Here is a 21,314-nt window from a genome sequence, read left to right as displayed (position 1 = left end):
AGCAATATTCCTAATGGTTTTAAGACATATAAATTTTTTTTAATAATTTGAAAATAACAGTACTTTACCATATTCTTATCAGTTTTTTAAATATGCTAAAAAACCAATGAGACCCAGCTTGAGATTTAAATTATAATAACAAATTAAAAACTCTAAATTATAGTATTGAATTAATATAACTGGCCTGTTTAGTACAATTGATCAGCAAAAGTTCAACATTACGGTGAGCTTTGCTATATTTAGACTTTAGCAATACAATCACTCTACTACAAGAATAAAGCGCTGATCACTAAATCTATAATGTTACCGCACATTGTGGAAACCACGATGCAGTGTAGAATGAATATAGGTTTCAATTTCAGGGAATAAATGGGACTGAAGAGGTATATTGTAGGTTAGTTTCAGAGATAAACTGCTAAAGATATAAGAAATGAACTTTAGAAAAGGAAATTAATGCTAGCGAATAAATTTATGATATACCTAATTTTAACCTAGCCAGTTAATTTGTTTTTTAGATCGTCACAGGTAGATTACATCGACAAGCCAAAGTTCTATTAAAAATGGTAACATAAATAAATATTACGCAGTGCTCAAAAATAATTATTCTAGAACGTTGAAAATAATGTATAGCTTTAAAATAAAATTTTAATTATAGACTATAGAGCATGTGCTATTTCATATTTTTATATAACTGTCTTTTCATATATTTAGAACAGTATTCAGAATTCTTATTCTTGGAGAATTTTAGTCTTGTTTGCAAAATTCATCATTCACTACAGTCTTTACGAGTTTTGTACCCTTCCTACAATAACAGGAATATTAGCGACACCTAACTTTGTGAGGATAAACTGCAATAAAAATGTAATTTTCTCAGGCTCCATAACCCCAACAATCACCTGATCCTCATACCCTATTGGTATCTCTTTTATTTGAGAAATATGCACTATTTCAGCGACTGGGTAACTCGATAACACTTTCATGGCTGGCCTCATATGATGAGATTTTTGGCAGTTCGCTGATTTATCTATAGGGAGAAAAGGTACAGTATCCAAATAATACACGTTCTGGTAAGAGGATCTAATAGTGTACAATACTGGAGTACCAGCTAACAGGAGGGGCAAAAGTCCCGCTAACATTTTCATTCCGCGCCATCTTGGTTGTGTGACGTTTAGTTCTGCCTGCAAAACTAATATCCACATGTTGAATTCGATAGTATTCGACGCCTTTCAGTCGCTTCTTTAAATTGAATTATATGATTAAAATTTCCGCAAATGCGATTTACTCGGTAGAAACTGAGATATTCAGACATAAAATGTTAATAATTCGACGAAATGACACATATTGAAAAGGGAAGACTGTTTGTGAGGGGAAAAAATTAGTTGAGTTTTTTTGTCGTTGATGTGATAGAGAGGTATCCTCTTATATGACTAAGCCTTGAAACTATAAAAGAATCGAATTTAAATATTTTCAAATTTCAGACTGGAATATCTCCTTAATTATCTGATTATCAAACCATTGTGCAATTACCATTTCCATGGTATTTATATATGTATTCATCTTAAGGGTAGAAAATTAATATTAACTGAGCGAAAAGAAAATAAGATTAAAAATACTCTCACCCCAAAAACAAATTTCTAAGATCTTCACGTTCTCCGTATAACCCATTTGTGTATTGGAAAGAAAGGATCCCTTCTTCGTGCGACCATTTCCGGTAATTAGTTTATTATTTACGCCTCACCTTCCGAGTCCCGGTCCCGTCCGAACTTTTTCGCCACGTTCTGTGTAGCGGGCGCATGTTCACACGTTCCGAGGTAGACGTCGCGACGCTCCGAGTCCGCGAGCGCCGCCAGTCGACCATGCGGCACGCTGCCGTCCGACGACTACATGGCACCCCCACGATCTTTTGGCGCCTTTCTGTTCGTCGCGTTAACTTTCGGCATTTCGCTAGTTTCGTCTTCGCTCGGCGTTGGTAAGTCATCAGTTTTAGATATTATGAGATTTTTGTTAGTATAAGAAAATTGCACATAATAAATAAATTAAGAAAACAAACAAACAAACTAACTTAATCCCAACTTTGTTCGAAGTCAAAAAATGAGGATCTGGAATTTAATTAAAAACTGAATATTTTAAGAATTTTTTAGAACATGACATATTAAAATGTTTTACTCGAGTTTTACCTATAAATATATTATAAGCTTGTGGATTTAAATACGCTTATCATCGCCCCATTGATAGAATTTCGACTATAATTTGTTAAGTTAATCACATTTCTTTAATAAAAGAGTAAAGAGTATAATTTTAAAACATGTCATGCTACTGAAACTTGTTTTGATAATATTTTCTACATAAAATCAGAAAAATATATCAATAATATTAATTCAAATTATATATTAATATCATATGAATTTATATTATAATTAATCACTTAATGCGTTAAAATATATTAACATATTTAACAATTGCAAAAGTGAAAAGTATATAAAACATGGGAATTAATATAAACTCTTTTTGTATATTTTATATAATATTTTATAATATTTATTAAGTGATATATTAAATTATTGATTGATGGCTGTGTTGACAAGAAGTTAAAACTTTTCATTGCGTTAATCTATATAGTGAATATACTAAGGTTCTGTTAGAATATTGTATATGTGATTCTGATATTCTAGTGTTCTAATAGAACAGATTTCAAATTATAATTTGACTTTATAATGTGCATGAGCACAATTCCAAAGACAACTAGATATTTTGTATTTAATTAACAATTTAGAAATTTACATTAAAGGAATATATTCACAATCATTAAAAGAACTACTGAGGCTAAAAGAACTACTGGGGCATAGAGATCTATAAAGCGTATATTAATTGATAAAAGTATTTTATTTTATTACTTATTTAGTATTTGATTAATCTCCTCATAATTCATATAATTTGTCAATAGTTTAAAATATTTAAAATTTACAATAATTACTGTTAATAATTCATATTTTTTCTATTTGCTCTATCTGTTCCATATATGCAAATTATGTTATTTTAATTTTTTCTTCATAATTTCATTATTCCATTCGTGTACTCATATAATCTTTTAGTCTATATTTCTGACCCAAATTACACATTGAAAATATTTATTTAGTTAATAAATTTCTTTATCCAAATGTTTCAAAAAAAGATTGTATTGTTCTTTATTTATTCGTTCTATGTTACAACCTTTAAAACAATAGCTGTCGTATTTTTTCTTTTTAGTAAATTTATTTATTTCAAACCATTATGTTATATAACATTATGGATTTTCGTTCTTGCAGCCAATTAATTTTTAATTGGTCTTATATGACTTTCGTTAATCTACTGCGTAGGAACTAACCGCTCACTTAACAATAACTTTTATAATTGCGTCTAGTAGAGTGATATACTATGCTTCAGTGATAACCATATTAATTATTATCACTTTTTAAGCAAATACTATTCTTAAGAGAACTTTCTTAATCGTTCTGTGTTCACCAGATATCAAATTAATTGAAATTAATCAAACCTTATAGATTAATGTTGTATTTTTCTTTCTTTATTTGAAATATATATATATATATATATATATATATATATATATATATATATATATATATATATATATATATATATATATATATATATATATATATTCATATACATATATTCAAATAAAGATGCCACATTAATTTCTTTTCTATATATAAAATATAAAATATAACTTTTCGTTATCTTATATATCTTATATAACTTATATCGTTATATATACAGACTTGCTATATCCATTTAATAATTCCAACAATAGAGGAATAACAACACTGCATACAATTAAATAACATATCTTAATAATGTTTTAACACACACACTTCCTGTTTTCATATCGTCTCATATAAAAATCTTAGGAATCGTCTTCGGATTTAGAATTGCTCTGGCAGCATTTTACGGTAAATTGCGGCCAAATTTTCATTTTAAAACTTACGCGTCCGAATTCGATTTGCGTACAACAGATACGATGAATAATCTGTCGTATAAGAGATATATAAGAGAGTTGGAACTGCTAACGCGTGAGTAAGGTCCAATTAAAAACGTGCCTAAAATAATTGTTTATATATTTTGTCGCCGATCTAACTGCCATTCCCGGTTGATTGATTTGGTAGAATTTTGTTTTATTGGAATTTAATGGTTTATAACGCCTATTATATAAAAATGTTAAGACTAAAAATTTGTCTTCCATATACGCTCAAAGCGTGACAAATTTATTGCCGCCAAGTATCCGCGTATTAATAAAAAAAGCCCACATGCAAAAAAGCAAAAAAGTTTGGCAAAAAGATGGTTAATTTCTAAAGTTTTTAGATATCATCTTGAGCTATACATCTAGTAACTTTACCACCTCATCATTTACCACGTCATAATAATAAATCACATTAATTAAATATTACGTTTCAATTAATAATTTGATATTTGGGAAGTTATCAGTTTTAGACAATATGAGATTTTCGTTACTCGTACAAAAAACTCGTATATTATAGATAAATTTAAGAGAAAAAGATTCTCACCAACTTAATCCCAACTTTGTTCTAAGTGAAAAAGTGAGGAACCAAAATTTAATTAAAAACTGAATATTTTACGAGTTTTTTAGAACATGCGCTATCGAAATTTATTATTCAAGATTTACGTATAAATATATTATATGCTTGTGAATTAATATGTGCTTATCATCGCCCAATGATCGAAATTGGATTGTACTTTATTAAGCAAATCGCATCTCTTTCACATAAGAGTAAAGACATTAATTTTAAAATGGTTATGTTACTAAAACTTATACTGACAATATTTTTTTACATAAAATCAGTAATATGTATGAATATTGTTAATTAAAGTTATATTTCTAAATGTTAAAATATATCACCATATTAAAATAACGAAAGTATAGGCAATTTCTCCCAATTTTGAAATTAGAGCGAATATTAAACTATGGTAATTAATAACACTTAAGTTATGTATTATTTTCTGATGGATATATTAATAAAAAGCTGAAGGATATACGGTAATAAATAAAAATAATATATTGTTAGAAAATAAACGAATAAAACAATTTTGACAATAATTTTTAATGTTTAATGAGTATTAGCACAATAACAATTACAATTAGGAAATTTATTTGTTTAAATTTAGAAGTCAATTTTTAAGGAATGTCATATATAAAATAATTAATAGAGCTATTCACTTTTCAGTCTTAGATCTGTAAAATGAATATTTAAAATATTGACAAAAGGTTCAAACAACAAAATGTTATATAGTGCTATAGTATTTCGTCCACGTTTATTACCCAGAATATATTTTGAAAAACAATAAATGTACCTTGCTACTTTGGTCTAATAATAATTTATTTAACCAAGCTTTTTAAATAAGATTACAAGGATTATTACTTGTTTGTTTTACTCTTTACTCTCTTATTCTTTTATATAACATTCTGGAATCTCGCCCTTGCTGGTAGTTCGTTTTTAAATTGTCTCTTATGATTTTTGTTAATCTACTACATACGAACTATCCGCTAAACAACAAATATGAAATTAAAATTCTGTGAAGCTATATTATAATTGTTAATATTTTTGCAGCATTCATTTTAAATCTCAATGCACAGTTTAAGGTATTTCTTACCTGCAATATTCAGTTAGTGATTTGTTAGGAAATGTATTTACTAATGAAATCTGAAATGGATAAGAAGTTAGTAAGACTAAGATTAACGGAAAAATCTTAATAACTTTTAAAATTACTTCTAGTTCAATGAATGTCCCAGAACTATCATATAATATGAAATAATATCAGTTCTCAAGCAAAAACTTTTTCTTAGCCATCCTGTGCTCAGCAATATCAAATTATATAAAATTCTTGGAAGTGCACTGATCAATGTTATTGGGAATATAATTATGAATTTTAAAAAGCTGCATGTCAGAATCTAAATAAATTCTAAATAAGGGGACCGACGATTATTGTAAATCTAGATTTTATTAATCTATATTAGCATGATATTTTCGGCTATGTTGGGTTTCCTGTCACAGATCTATGTACCTTCCAAAAGAGCTAATACATTAGCTTCTTCTCTCTAGAGAAAATGTAAAATGCGGTCGTACTATTCTTAATTGTATTTATCCAAACTTGCCACATCCCTTTAATAGTTCCAACAAAACAGGAATAACCGAAAATTATACAAAATGGTTAATGGCTAACTGGTTATGAATCATTAATTTCTGTTTTTTTAAATATCATCTTTGGTTATAAATTCATCTAATGACATCCAGTAATTTCACATGATCACCATCATATTAATAAATCGCATTAATTTTATTGTATTGTATAATTTCATTAGCTTAATTATTTATTTCGAAATAATGTTTATAAAATATCAATATTTTATTTTAGGATACTTAAATATCTATAAAAATAAAATAATTTTAGAGATAAGATTTTACGCATTTTCAAAGAGAAGGGATATCTCTTTCGCCGCTATCCACGAATCGAACTACTCGTTGTTGGTACCTTTATAAAAAGTGAAGCGCATCTAAGACGGGCTCATAGGTCGAAACAGGTGGTAATGGAAACAGAAGAGCAAGGTTTGGACAATACGGCGGATGGAGTAGTATTTCCCAAATGAATATTTCCAAGTATGCTTTCATCGATTGAATAACATTGTTGTTGTATTTGTTGTGGTACTCAAGCTGTTTTACGCACAGTCCTTGCCTCAAACTTATCCTCGAAAGTGATCCAAATTAAGGGTTTCTTCGAGTAATATCTTTAAATCCTCAGCCCCAAGTTTTTGGATGTCCGTTAATCTTTTTACGTCTGTGTCAAAATCACCACTTTTAAAGTATCTAAAGCAATATTAACGTTTTGAAATCGATATGCTTCATCGATTCTTCATGGTTGCCACAAGTTTCACACAATAGATGACGTTCAAATCAAAAGTAAGTAATTTAAACATCCCGGAAATGCAATTTATTCGGAACAAGTTCAGAAATTTTCAGCTCACTGAATTTTTGTTTGTTCACGTTTTGACGAAAAGCTTTCAATATAATGTCGGTTACTATAGTCGGGATGGGATATAAGACACAGTAACACCATCTATTTTAAATTGTTTATAATTATGTTATAGGCTATATTTAAGAACAATACTGACCATAAATTGTTTTCCTTATAAAAACTTATATTAGCCATATTTTATCCCAAATTGTATATTACCATATACTGGTTTCAGGAATTTAAAACCAATTTTATATATGTTAAAATTAAAGTGTGCTCTCTTGTACCAATAATTATGTAAACAAAATATTGGAAGAATTACTTCAAAACTATTGCCCGATTGTAACTGATCTTGATCAATTGTTAGAAGCTGTGATGTATTTCAAATTTCTAAAATCACCAATATACTTGAACCAAATGACTAAAGAGATTATTATATTGCCGGCTTGGTAGTGCAGTCGCGGGTACTAACCCTACAAGGGCATGGTCACAAAATCTGACAAGGAAAATGATCCCAGTCACGCCAACAACTAGGCTGGGTAGGACAGGATGTCTTCTGGGATGATTTCTAAGTTCGCCAGTTGGTCACTCGCCATGATGTCGAGGATCGTGGTTCGGAGCCCACGTTAAACTGTAGATCCCGATAAACTCCTAGTTGGTAAAGGTAACTTCAATATATATATATATATATATATATATATATATATATATATATATATATATATATATATATATATATATATATACCTTTACCAACTAGGAGTTTATCGGGTTATATATATACCTTATATATAATATAACAAAATAAAACAACGAGAATATATATATTCAAGAAACTAATATCCAATATATAATATCAGTATACATTTCCATATATATGAAATTTTTAGTGGCGCAAAGGTTTCTAAATTATGGAGTAATTGATAATTAATCATGCTGATGGTAATAATCCTGGAAATAACGGCGAATCGTGCTACCGTAAATTATGATCTTGTTTTTCATGGAAGTGTAATATTAAAAAAATTAAATTGAAGCTATATACACTTATATATTAATATTAAATCAAAGTAATAGTTTTCTAAACCAATTCTTGTAATAACGAGCTTAATTCATTAACAAATATTTTAAAATTAATTCATCTCAATTACACCATTTTTTGACAAAGCGGGAAGATGAAAGCAAAGATTGATTGAATCGGGGATATAAATTAAGAATCTTATTACTGAATCGAATAATTACTTATTCTTTTCCAGTTGTGTGCTTAAATCTATTAATTCTTACAATTTCTTGTTTCTTGTTTTAGATCATCTATTGCTTTATTCAATACTACTAATATGCCTTATACTTGTGTATTCATTTTTTTTTAAGTAAAAAACCTAAACCGTTCTTTTATTCCTTAGAATAGAAAGCCACATTTTTTTTTGATAGAAGTATGTATAGTATATGTGTTATTTTCCTTTCATTTATAGATTCTGTTCATGTCTGACTATAAATTTTCAAATTTTGATTTATATGTCCTGTGCTCTCGAGTCGATTGAATAACTGTGAAAGAATCTGGAATAAATTAAAAAAAAAAGAAAAAGAAGAATACCCATTTTTTAGTAGTGTTGTTTTATTTACATTAGTCTGAGTAGTTCAGCAATTAACCACTAATAAATATAGTCAGATCGACAATTTTAGAATAAATTGTATGCATATACTTCGGTGTTATATGCATTTAATTCACTGGAAACTGCTTGGGGTATACTAACGATATAGATTTAGTAGTAATACGAATATTTACACTTGCACACCGCAATTAATTTTAGTTAGATATACCATTTAATATGATCTTTATCTCCATTAAAAATAATCATTTTTGATCGTAGCCTGCTAAATATATTTGTTGAAATTTTATTCCACTATTATATAGAGAAAACCACTGCTAAAGATTATCGTAAATTAATTGTAGTTTATAAAATGGCCCTCTACCTAAAACTAATTATACATATTTGTTTTAGTGTGTTAAAAATGGTCAGTATGAGACAAATAATCGAACCTACTGTAATTATCGAAAAGTAACCATAGTAAGTGGCCAATGAATTGAAGCCTAGTGATATTGAGAGCCATCTAACATATCCTAACTCTATTACTACATGTGATACAAAGGAGATATAATAAAATGATCCAAAGCAAAAGAGGTTATAACTAAGTCTGGTTATCACCATAGGGTCAATTTTGCAAGTCCTATCTCTTGCTTCAGTATCTTCTATATATTGGTCAGTTTACCGAAAATGTGGCCTCCTTTTTTAATGAAGACAGGCAGATCTGGAGATGTGAAATTTGGCACGGATATAGCTTAAATCGAAGAAGTATTTCTAAGCCTATATTCTTTCTGCAATATGCGCTACAAATAAATACCTTCCTATTAAATGAGATAGGCCTAATCAAGTAACCAGGAATAGCCATCAGATAGGTCAGATAGTCAGATAGGTGATACAAAATATATAATAGTTTAGGCTTTGGCTGACGCGCTACCAACTCTAGATCATAGACGGTATCTACGGTAGATTATTCGCTCTTTCTGTTGTGCGTAAATCAACTATGGCCGCATAATATTTTCTGGATCTGGCAACGACGTACCACTAAATGCCAATATTCCATTTTGGATCCTAAGAAAAATCTCTAAATTTTATATTTGCACCGTTATCAAGTGGAAAGTGAGTGTGTTAAAAATAGTATTAAACATATTTAACTATAAGCAGTGCTATTTACGATTTTGTGATATTTTCGGTTATACTGGGATTGTTGGAATTGTTAAAGTTATGAGGTGTTTGGGTAAAGAACAATTAGGAGCAGTATGATCACGTAATGTTTTATTTTACATTTTTGTAACGTTCTTGAACATATTAATGTACCCTCTTTATTTTAAATTTCGTCTAAGCATAGAAATTCGAGAAAAGCAGGAATAGTGTGCCTTCTTCGTTTACAAAATATTTAGAAATTTGAAATCAGCTTTAGATTTAATTTGATGTCTTGTGAATATAGAATAGCCAAGAAAAATTGTTCTTGCTTAAGGATTGATTGTAATTGATATAGTAAGATAAGTAAACTGAACTGAATATTGCAGCTAGTAAATACGTTAATTTATGCATAAAGAGTCAAGATAATAATAATAACTTTTAATACAAGAATATTAACAATTATACAATAACTTCACAAAATTTTAATTTCCACTTTGCTGGTAAATTATAAATTTCCACTTTGTTCCCACGTGGGATGAAGATATAGTAGAAATCAGTAGATAAATAAAATTCATTAATAATAAGTTATAAGCTTGTGTCCAATTATTTACATTGTTACTTGCTTCTTGTAATTTTCGTGTGGCTTCCTCACTATTGCCTCCGACAGCTATAATCGCAGTATCATCAGCAAATGTGGCTATTGTAATATTCTCCATTTGTGCTATATCACAAGTGTAGAGTAGATAAAACATTGGCGCCAGTGCACTTCCTTGTGGTACACCTGCTTTAGATTCTATTATTATAGAGTAAGCTTCTTCTTGTTTAACTCTAAACGTTCTGGCTTTAATGTACGATATTAGTAATTCAGTGTGTTGTTTTGGTAACATTTTCTGTAGTTTATGAACAAGGCCTTCATGCCAAACCTTATCGAAGGCTTGTGCTATATCTAAGAATATAGCTGAACATACTTATTTACTTTCGTATGCTTTTTCGATAATATCTATTATTCTGTGGACCTGGTCAATTGTTGAGTGCTTGTTATTTAACCAAAACTGGTGTGTTGGCATTAGGTTTTTTGTCCCTGTGATCTTTTTTATTATTTTCAAAAGAAATTTCTCAAAAACTTTAGATATTACTGGCAGCACTGATAAGTTCTATAGGCTTTTATTTCGTTTGGTGACTTTCCAAGTTTCGGGATCGTTATAATTTCCGCCATCTTCCAATTGCCTGGGACATGTTTTAATTTAAATGCTGTATTGATCAAATCGGTAAATTTTTTCCCTTTCTTTCACGGTAGTTTTTGTGGTAATTGTTCTGTTAATTTTCAGCTTCTGTGTCCAGCAAATTATATTCAATATAAGTTTCGTTAGGTTTGAAAGTTTTTTCTAGATATTCAGCAAATGTTTCTGATTTTTGGCGATTGTACGTGCCCAATTCCCACATAAGTTCTTATAGGTGGACCGTATAATAAACATGAACGCTTTAGATATTTCGTGGCTTTTCAGAGTAGTTAATCAATTTGTTTATCATCCGTTAAATTTCTCAGATAGTCATTTATAGATTTGTTTTTAATTACCAGTATTTCCCTTTTCAGTCTTTGGGTTATATTGTTTAAATTATTTTTATTTTCAGGTGTTCTGTTTTGTTGCCATTAATTTTTTAATTTTCGCTTTTCCTCTACCATTTCCTTCACTTCTTTTAGATAATTAATTCCTTTAATTGTACTGCTCATTTCTGGAGTATTATTCCAAACAGCTTGTTGAATATCTACTACGAATTTTTCTGCTTCAAGATTTAATTGTTCAGTTATATTGAGGAGTTAAATGTTGAATTCCTGTGTTCAATTCTTCAGAGAATCCTTTCCAGTCTGTTCTCTTGTTTGTTAATGTTGGGTTTCTATATTTTCTAATTTAGCGAAAATATACGCTCAAAGTTAGAATCACTGGCCTATGGTCTGAACATAGCTCAAAAATTTCTTCGACTTTTATAGTTGGATGTTATGTTTCTTACTATGAAGAAATCTAATCAATAATTTGGTTTTCCAGTTGACATATAACTACATGTTAGTTTAGCAGTTACTTTATGCAGTTCATTGCCTTTAGTTGTTCTGGATCCCCATCTTTTATTTTTTACATTGAAATCACCTCCAATTACAATTATTTTTCATTGTATCTTGGAGGACAATAAATTGCGGCTATTGTAGCTCTGTATCTGCTTGCTTTAACAGTTACTGCTGTTATCTGATTTTCTGCTGTTCTGAACCCGGGTTCTTGATGGTGCCAAATGTTCCCCCTCTTGCAGTTTTAGCTGGATGCATGGTATGATAAAATGTATTCCTCTTTTTATATTGTCAAAGGATTAATTATATGATTGTTATTTTAAAATATTGACTTTTATTTTAATTAATGTTATATATTAAATAAATATTCGTTCTTATATTGAAATATATATGAAAATATACATAAAAACGAGTTTTAGTAATATATAATTTTTAAATTATTTCTTTTGCAGTATTATGGGATAAACATGATTAACATGATAAAAAATATGAAGTTTCTTTATCGCGTTACTACTTGTGATCCAGAGAAAAAGATATATAAAAATAATATTAGAAAATGTATATGCTAAGGTTACTATATTACCATTGATGTTATTATTGAAATAATTTTAGATGTATCAACAATAAAGTAAGAACTGCTGTATATATCCAGTGTGCTTTATACTCTATGAACTTTTGTTATATTTTACGAACAATAATGATGACAGCTTCATCAGTTTTCTACGATTTAGTTATACGAACTTTCTCAGACTACAATTCCAGCAACGCTCGGAATAATTTCAATTATTTCAGCATTAACGAGTTTTCTCGGTTAATTCCTTTCCTCAACTAAGAAGAAGTAAATTGAAAGTGTGGAAACTACAGTCCGTTCTTTCGGAATTTACCTTACAATGAACGAGAATTATTTCGGCCCCATCATAGACTGCTCCGCTCGGCACTAATTTTCCTGCACATCCCCCCCGGGACCGGGAGATGCCCGAGAGAGGCAGCCGAAAGGGGGGGGGACCGGGCAGCTTAATTGCCGAGACGGCCCCTCTAATTATTCCATATTTAATTGCTAAGCTATACTTAAAGAACAATTATCGTTGTTTCAGATTTACCGGCGAATTAATGAGGCCAAAAGTGAAAACAAATAATTTTCGGGGTTCTCGTTTCCCGAGCTTTTTCCAGCTCCCTTTTAGCCTCCGCCCGACGGCCCCGTCCACCAGCATTCTTCGTTTCCTTTTGCTTTTTTTGTTTCAGTTCTCCAGTTCGTGCCGTTTACCTGGTCCGTTCTTTCACAAGTCTTAATTAAAGAACACTTAAAAAAGCATTACAAATGTATTTTAGCCGTCGAGTTTTTTTAACGATTGGTTATAAAATGGTGGGATTTTGTTTTGTGTTGTTTTGGTCGTAGCTTTTGCTGTATTGGATGGCAGGGAGGTATTGAGTTTTTCGACATTATATAGCAATAAATCACAAAACAACGGCCAACTCTAAGGGATTTTATATTCTAAAATTTGTGATAAATCAATAAATATGTAATATTTTGTCTTCCATCATCCTACGTTTTTGTTTTATATTTTCCTATGTTTGTTGATACTAGATTTGCTTCTTTTAATAGCAAATAAATGATGGTATCGAATTTTGCATCGAAAGACAAACCTCTAAATTTCAACCGATATCAAGTGGAAAGTGAGTGTGTTAAAAATATTATTAAACGAAGTTATTTAATCTTAAGCAGTGTTAATTAAGATTTTGTGATATTTTTGGTTATTCCCGTATTGTTGGAATTATTAAAGAGCTATGGGATATTCGGGTAAAGAACAATTAGGAGCAGTATCATAACGTAATGTTTTATTTTACATTTTTTGTAGAGAAAACATATTAATGAGGCCCCTTTATCGGAAGGTATAACGAACCGATATAACAAGAAACACCCGATATATGCGAAAATTTCACCTCTACATAGATATTCGATAAAAACAAGAATAGTTTGCCTTCTTCGTTTACAAGATACTTAAAAATTTTAAATTTTATTTAGTTTGATGTCTGGTGAATATAGAATAGTGAAGAAAAATTCTTCTTGCCTAAGGACTGATAGCAAACTAAAGGTTATTAAGTAAACTGAGCTGAATATTACAAATAATAAATAGGTTAATTTGTGAATCAACTGTTAAAATTAATGTCTCAAAGAATACTAACAATTATAAAATAGCTTCCCAAAATTTTTGTTTCTCATTTGTTGGTGAATTGTTAGTTCCCATGTAGGATATAGAATAGTAATATATAATAGAAATCAGTAGGAAACAATAGTAAAAGAAGGCAAATTAAGGATAAGCTACCTGTGATGCTAGCTGTGATGGAAAAGTGGAATAAATATATTTTCCAGTAATTGTTGATACTAGATTTGTTTCTTTTCATAGTTCGGGTGTATAGATTTATTCAAAAAATGACCCAAATTTACACGACACACTACAGTACAATGAAAAAGACAAAAAACTGAACAGATCAAACTCAAACTTAAAGAATGGCACTGTTTAGTTAGAAAATTAAGATTAAGTATATTGATTTATCAATCAATTTTATAGCCTCTATGGTCTTATGGGGTACAAATATGGGATTTCACAAAACAGAAAACTTACTACAATCCAACATAGAACAAATCAAAGTTAATAATTAAACAATAATTATTATTAACTTTAGTTATTTAAGCTAAGTTAAGAGTTTAAGTAGTCTAATTTATATTTTAATTAATTAAATACTCATGTATTTATCCTGCACATGTTCTAATAATAACAAATCAAGCATAACTACGTAAGTCTTAAAGTTGTACGTGTATTTATTGCCATAGCCACTAATAATAAAAGAAAATCAAAGTTCAGTTCGCCTGAAAAAAATGTGCTAATCGATCTTGTGTTTTTCTAATTAAATAATTTACATTTGAATCAATATTTGTTTACTATAGAAATACGCAATGTGTCTCCAAAATTACGAAACAAAAAAAAATTTTTACGCATTCAGAGAAGTTAATTTTCCAATGCATAGTTGGGATTTAGTACTGTTGAATAGTTTACTATTTTTCTCTTGTTATGCAACAAATCTATAAAGAATAAAAATGCCTAAAAGATTGATGAAATAATTGGCATAACTGGTTTGAGAATTGAGTGAATGAATTATAAAACGGGCAAGGACGCCTGCAGCCAGTTTGCTCTAATGAAAAATAAAAGTTGTAATCTCTTAAATAAAGTAAACTAGTTTTAAAGGATAATTTTTATTTGAAGCTTTATTTCAAAAATTGATATAATACATTTTATTCAAATCATTGTGCATCCATAGCTCTTACTTCTTCACATCTTTCAATTTACGGATTACATCTCGAAAAAATGATGTATCTTTTGAGGCTATCCACAAACTAACCCATTTTTAGGTAGAAGCAAAACGCTGTCAAGACAGATCACGACTCATATATTCAAACAAAGAGTAATTAGGGGGAACAAGGTCGGGAGAATACGGTAGGGGTGTAGCATGTCCGATTTTAATGGTTCCAAGCATATTGTCATCAGTTCTGCGATATAGTTGTCGAGCGTTGTCGTGCTGGAGAATAACATTAATGTATTGTTCCTCATAGTTTTGCTACTTTTCGCGCAGTTCCAATGCATCTATTGTAGTAGAGAGCGATCCCCATTGATCGCTTCATCGAGTAATGTCTTCAAATCCTCGTATTCAATTATGTAGTTTCAATCCAGAAAGCCCTTTAACTTCGGTATTAAAACCACCAACAACAAATTTCCGAAGCCCTAAAAAACGTTCGTTGATAACTCGCGATATGACCTATGAGTGAATGAGTTTATTATATTTGAATAACTTATATAAAGGTATTATGTCGTATTCACATTGCATGTTGCATTCTTGCCATCTTTACATATTTTAATATCAACGACTTACCAAAAGTCCATATATTATAGTATCTTCATAATGTTAATTTGAACATCATTTTGCAGATCCTCAATTAACAGCCACTGCTTATAAGACAAATAAGATGCCTCTGGGACTAACTTCTTAATTATCGTTTGAAAATATGTTGCTCAACAGTACTATTAAAAATATTGGCCATTGCTGGAATGTTGTTTGTTTTTTCATGCTTCATTTTATAAATCGCATTTTTCGCGATCTTCATAAGCAACGAACTTGTGCCCCGATTCATTTATCGGAATAAGTGTTTTATATTTGCACGTTTCTAAATAATTTCTGATACATTTTTAGAGATTTGAATAAACATAACCATGTTGAAAATGAATTTGAGGCACCTCTCGAAGTATTCTGTATAACTTCCTTCAATAAATGGCTAAAGCACATTAACTGTGATAATAGTTGCACTAAAAACATATTTCCAGTTGCGGTTTTTTTCGGAAATTCGTAGTAAACCACATATTTCTGAAGTTTAGTTTCAGTACCCCAATTTCACTTAAATTTACATATACTGTATATTTATCTCGCACTCGTCTTGCTTGTGTATTGATATATATACAACGGAACAATAGTCATGTCAAATATAATAAGGAATCGTTAATAATGAAATTATTGTGCAAATTTAAGAAACATTTTCACAAAAATTTTGAATGTCTGAGAGCTGTACGTAATAAGAAAACAAAAGCAAAGTTGAATTCGTCTTAAAAAATACTGAATGAATATTACATTACAAAATTAGCAAATTACAGCCTTAATTTTTGCAATATCCGACTTTACATCTCAAAAAAGATATACCGTTTCACAACTTTCTTTCAAAGATGCAGTAATTACTGCCATTTGAATATGTTCTTGGTTCATACTTTAGACATAGCCTACCCGAAATAAAATTAGAACTGAAAAAAGTGTATCGAAGCTCTGGTAAATTAAATTTTGAATTAAAATATAATTGAAATCAAATATTTGATTTCTTTAGCAAATAATAATTATTTAGGTTATTATTACATGAAATAATAAAACCTTCAAAATATTTCGGATATTTTGTAAAAACTTATTTAATTATCGTTAAAGGGTGTTAAATTAAAAATAATCAAAGTATCAAATTTTACAAGTTAGCATCACAAATTTTATGTTTTTCGAGAATATGGTGGACATATTGTTGTTGCATCAGTCCCCATATTCGAATGAGGATCTAAAACAAAAAGTACTATAATTTCATCTGTATAATGCAATTTTATGAATCACTTTAGTTTATGTTCTATGTTTCATGCGATATGAAATATTCACATACATGTAAAAAAATTAGTTTTTTATGTTCCAACATTTTGTAGTTATTGAGGATTTATTTTAACATTTAAAATATATTTGCAGTAAAAAAATTAAAAATTAATTATTTTGTAGAAATTCAAATTTAAATTCTGATCCATATTGGAATATTAGATGACTTATATTTCTATTAAAATTAAAATTATTATTATCTTTCAATATATCTTACTAATTACGGGGCAAACAGTATTTCATTAATAGTATTTTATAACATATATATAGTTACTATTACCTCACACTAAAATAATAATAGCTTAAAGTATTCGTAGGTACAATTAGTTATATTTATTTCATTAAATTTGTTGTGTTGTATTAATAATTTACGGTGTATTTTTATATTATAATGCAAATCGGAAAATTTAAATTTAAAGGAATATTTGACATCATAGGTTTTTCAACTAGCAATCACTGACTAAAGATTAATAAGCTTCTATTGGGATTAACTTCCTAATTATTAAAAGAAAATTAATTTAAAAGGTTATGTATATGGCTAATTAGATTTTTCCAACTTTTTGGTAAAAGAAGTCAATCGTGCGGTATAAAAGCTTATAATTTATAAATTTTATTTGTAGGGTATTTTTAGTTTTAATAAAAAGCAAACTTGTGTTTCTAATTATTGGCGTGGGCGAGCATACCTCAAACATATTATCGGGTCTTTTGAAGTATTCTGGTAAACTCTTCTTCAATATATAGTTAAAGCACCTTAATCTTAGTCAGTAAATATTACCAAATGTGACATTATTTCAACTACTCCTGGTTCATCTAATTTTTTGCACCCACTAAATGTAAAGATTGAAATGCTTAAATTGCATTTATCTAATCTAATATTCAAGAACTAACTTGTAATTAGTCATTCACAGAATTTTTAGCCACTTGCGTATTGTTAATAAGTCGGCTTACAATGATCAGATTATATATTTCTTAAAGTATTTAATCGGATATCATCCTGTAATATTATATAACACCATTATTGAGTCTGTTTAGTTATCCTGCTTGTATGTTTTCATGCATATTAAGATTGTTGATACCGCTTTTATTAGATAATTAATTTTGCACTATTGTTTTAAAACTTCCTTTGTAGTCGGATGAACTTTCAAGCCAGATGAGAGAACTTAAAATGCAACTAGATTTATTTAAATTAAAATCAGTAGTATCAATATGATACAATGTATTATAACAGTTCGTGGAATGTTGATTCTATGCCAATTTCTTGCGGGTTTTCTAATAACAGGTCAATTAAAAAGTCCCCAGCCCACCAGAGAAAAACACATTTTTTTTAGCTAAGTTAGGTTTTTTATATTTAATTTTATTTCCCTTCAAGAGTGATACACTGATTATGGCGACCCTCCAAATTTTCGACATTTTTATAGTACGATGTGTCCTTTTCTTCAAAACAGGCCTCAGTTTCGGTGATCACCTCTTCATTCAACGAAAATTTCTTCCCAGCGAGCATTCTTTGGAGATCTGAGAACAGGAAATAGTCGCTAGGGGCCAGATCTGGAGAATACGCCGGATTAGAAAGCAATTCAATGCAATTCATGGATTTCTGGCATCGTTTTCACTGACTTGTGACACGGTGCATTGTCTTGGTGAAGCAGCACTTTCTTTTTCTTCAAATGCACTCGTTTTTCGGCGATTTCGTCCTTCAAACGGTCCAATAACGCTATGTGGTAGTCACTGTTGATGGACTTTCCTTTTTCAAGGTAGTCAATGAAAGTTATTCCATGTGCATCCCAAATACAGACGCCATAACTTTGCGAGCCGACTGTTGCGTTTTCCAACGCTTAGGAGCCGGTTCATCGTGTGCAGTCCTGTCGAATGACTGTCGATTAGGCTTCGGAGTGAAATGATGGAGCCATGTTTCATCCATTATCACATATCGACGCAAAATCTCGTTTGATAATCTTCAAGAACTGCTCTGAATCATTAACTCGTCGTTGTTTTTGGTCAAAAGTGAGCTCGCGCGGCACCCACTTTGCACAGAGCTTTCTCATACCCTAATATTCGTGAATGACATGATGTACACGTTCGGTTGATATTTTTAGAGTGTCTGTTATTTAATTCCAATTTCAATTTATGGCTATTCAAAATCATTTTGTGGACTTTCTAAATGTTTGCGTCGGTAACAACCTCTTTTCGGCATCCACTGGGTTCTCCGTCTTCGGCGCTCATTTCACCACTTCTAAACTTGGCATACCAATATTTCATGGTTGATTTTCATGAGGCAGTGTCTGGAAACGCGGCATCAAGCCAAGTTTTTGCTTCAACTTTATTTTTTGCCTTTAAAAATTAATATAATAATACAATAAAAAGGCTGTTAAATTTGTAGGTTGTTAAATTTGGAATCTTTTGAGGGTTAGGGCTAACTAAAAAAACATATGGATTTAATTTTTAATTCTAGTAGCGCTATCTATGTGTCAAGTTGAAGACCTATGAGGACATATATTTTCATTTAACCCGTTAGTTACATGGCTTATAGATATGGATAGCTTCATAGATCTATATGATATCAAGTTCATCATTCAGTTCTTCGTTGGTTACGCCACAACAAGCATTGGTGGTTATTCGAATCACTTTATTTTGGAAGTGTTGGAATAATGGTCAGCCTTATATCTTAGTGCAACCTTATATTTGCATCCTATAAGAACCTTGACCTTAGATGAAGTAAAATTGCTTTATTTTATGTCTAATGTGTTGTTTAAGTTTAACATAAAGTTGGTAATTCAATCTACCGTCAGTGAATGTTTTGTTGACTCTACTCGAATAATTCGCAATTTAATAGCACCTCCAAGTCTTTTGCTCTCAAATTCTTTTTAATGTTCATATCTAATATTTCAGATCTAAACTTGATCGGTATTTAGTGGATATATACCCACTGGTGCACTCTCCATAATTTTTAAATTACAGCGCAATTTTTACAAATAATTTAACTATTTGAGTTAAAAGTTTTGTTTCAACATTCCGGGAAATCCATTGTTATCGAAACAGCCTATAGATATCCTTTGAACGTTGTGGATGTCACCATTTTCAATGTACCATGGGGCATTCACTTTTCTAAACCAATTAAATACTCTGCTTAGTTTTTTAAGATGCTGTATTCACTTGAGCTTGGTATCTAGTGTTATGAATAATTATTTAACTGTGCTGTCATATGCAATTACTCTAAAATCAATTGCCATTTACTGGTAGTATTCTTTTGTATATAAAATAAATATGTGTAGACTTCCTAGCATTCAATTTTATTCGTCAATTCTTAATCTTTCAATAATACTATTGACAGTTGTTTGTAATCTATGTGCAGTTGTCTTAATATTGTTATTTGCATCAAGTAATGCAGTGTCGTTTTCAAATGCAGATGTTTTTACGCCCTCACATATACCAGCATAACAAAATTGGCATAGACCTTATTCCAGTCTCTTTTAGTCAATTTGTGAACCTTGGGGACTGCTACTTGTTCATTAAAAAATTCAAGTAAAATAAGGAAATACTGTTCTACTGACATTATATATATATATATATATATATATATATATATATATATATAATTTTCATTTTATTGATACTCAATGAGGCAGTTATTTCAAAAGTTTTCTTTGATTATATCATATCTGACAGTGTTCGTATACCCAATATTGTCTTGATATCAAGAACAAAACATAAAAAATATATATTCTAAAGTGGAGAATAAAATTACCTCGTATTTTTTTAAATATCCTCCTGCAAAAAACTGTTTTTTATTAACATTTACAAAATACACCGTTTATTAACAGAAAAAATATGAAAGCAATATGGCATAAAAAAGGCCAGACATTTCGAAGGCATCTGAATAATAAGCCCAACATTATCGGAAAAACGCTGATAGAATTTTATAAAAATAATTGCTGGCGAAATCACGAAAGAATTTCTTATTAATTTTCTTTCTAAAAATAAAAGGCACACGAGAAAAGAATTATAAAAAACGATCCAAATTCGTATACGGAGTAATTAACCGGATGAAATCGGGCGACAGTTTTTCACCGTCTGACGACGCTAACGACGAAGAATAAATTGGGACTTGTTCGTGCATTTACCTAATTGAATAGTGAAAACTATAAACAGAACGGCATGCATGCAAAATTAAAATTTAATTTGGCGCTCTACGGTTTAGTTGGAGACGTTTACTGTTTCGTCTTCTTCGGGGTAATTAAGCCATTTGTTATGAAACAGTAGTCGTTGTTTAGGGACCGTTTTAA

General features: G+C 30.0%; 1 protein-coding gene across 1 annotated transcript in view; it reads left to right on the top strand.

Annotated features, from left to right (window-relative positions):
* The first annotated feature begins 1,857 nt into the window (after nucleotides 1–1,857).
* Nucleotides 1,858–21,314, top strand: part of LOC143200279 (neurotrimin-like) — a 268,783-nt gene continuing 249,326 nt past the window's right edge. The window contains exon 1 of the mRNA XM_076410707.1: nucleotides 1,858–1,969. Within this exon, the coding sequence (XP_076266822.1) occupies nucleotides 1,885–1,969 (85 nt within the window). The 5' untranslated portion in view covers nucleotides 1,858–1,884. The remainder of the gene's footprint in view (nucleotides 1,970–21,314) is intronic.

Source organism: Rhynchophorus ferrugineus, unplaced genomic scaffold, assembly GCF_030347505.1.
Source record: "Rhynchophorus ferrugineus isolate W39M unplaced genomic scaffold, kcgeb_rfMv2 rfM1, whole genome shotgun sequence".
NCBI classification, from domain to species: Eukaryota; Metazoa; Arthropoda; class Insecta; order Coleoptera; family Curculionidae; genus Rhynchophorus; species Rhynchophorus ferrugineus.
The sequence above is the reverse complement of the archived record's forward strand: the minus strand, read 5'-3'. Positions and strand labels throughout refer to the sequence as shown.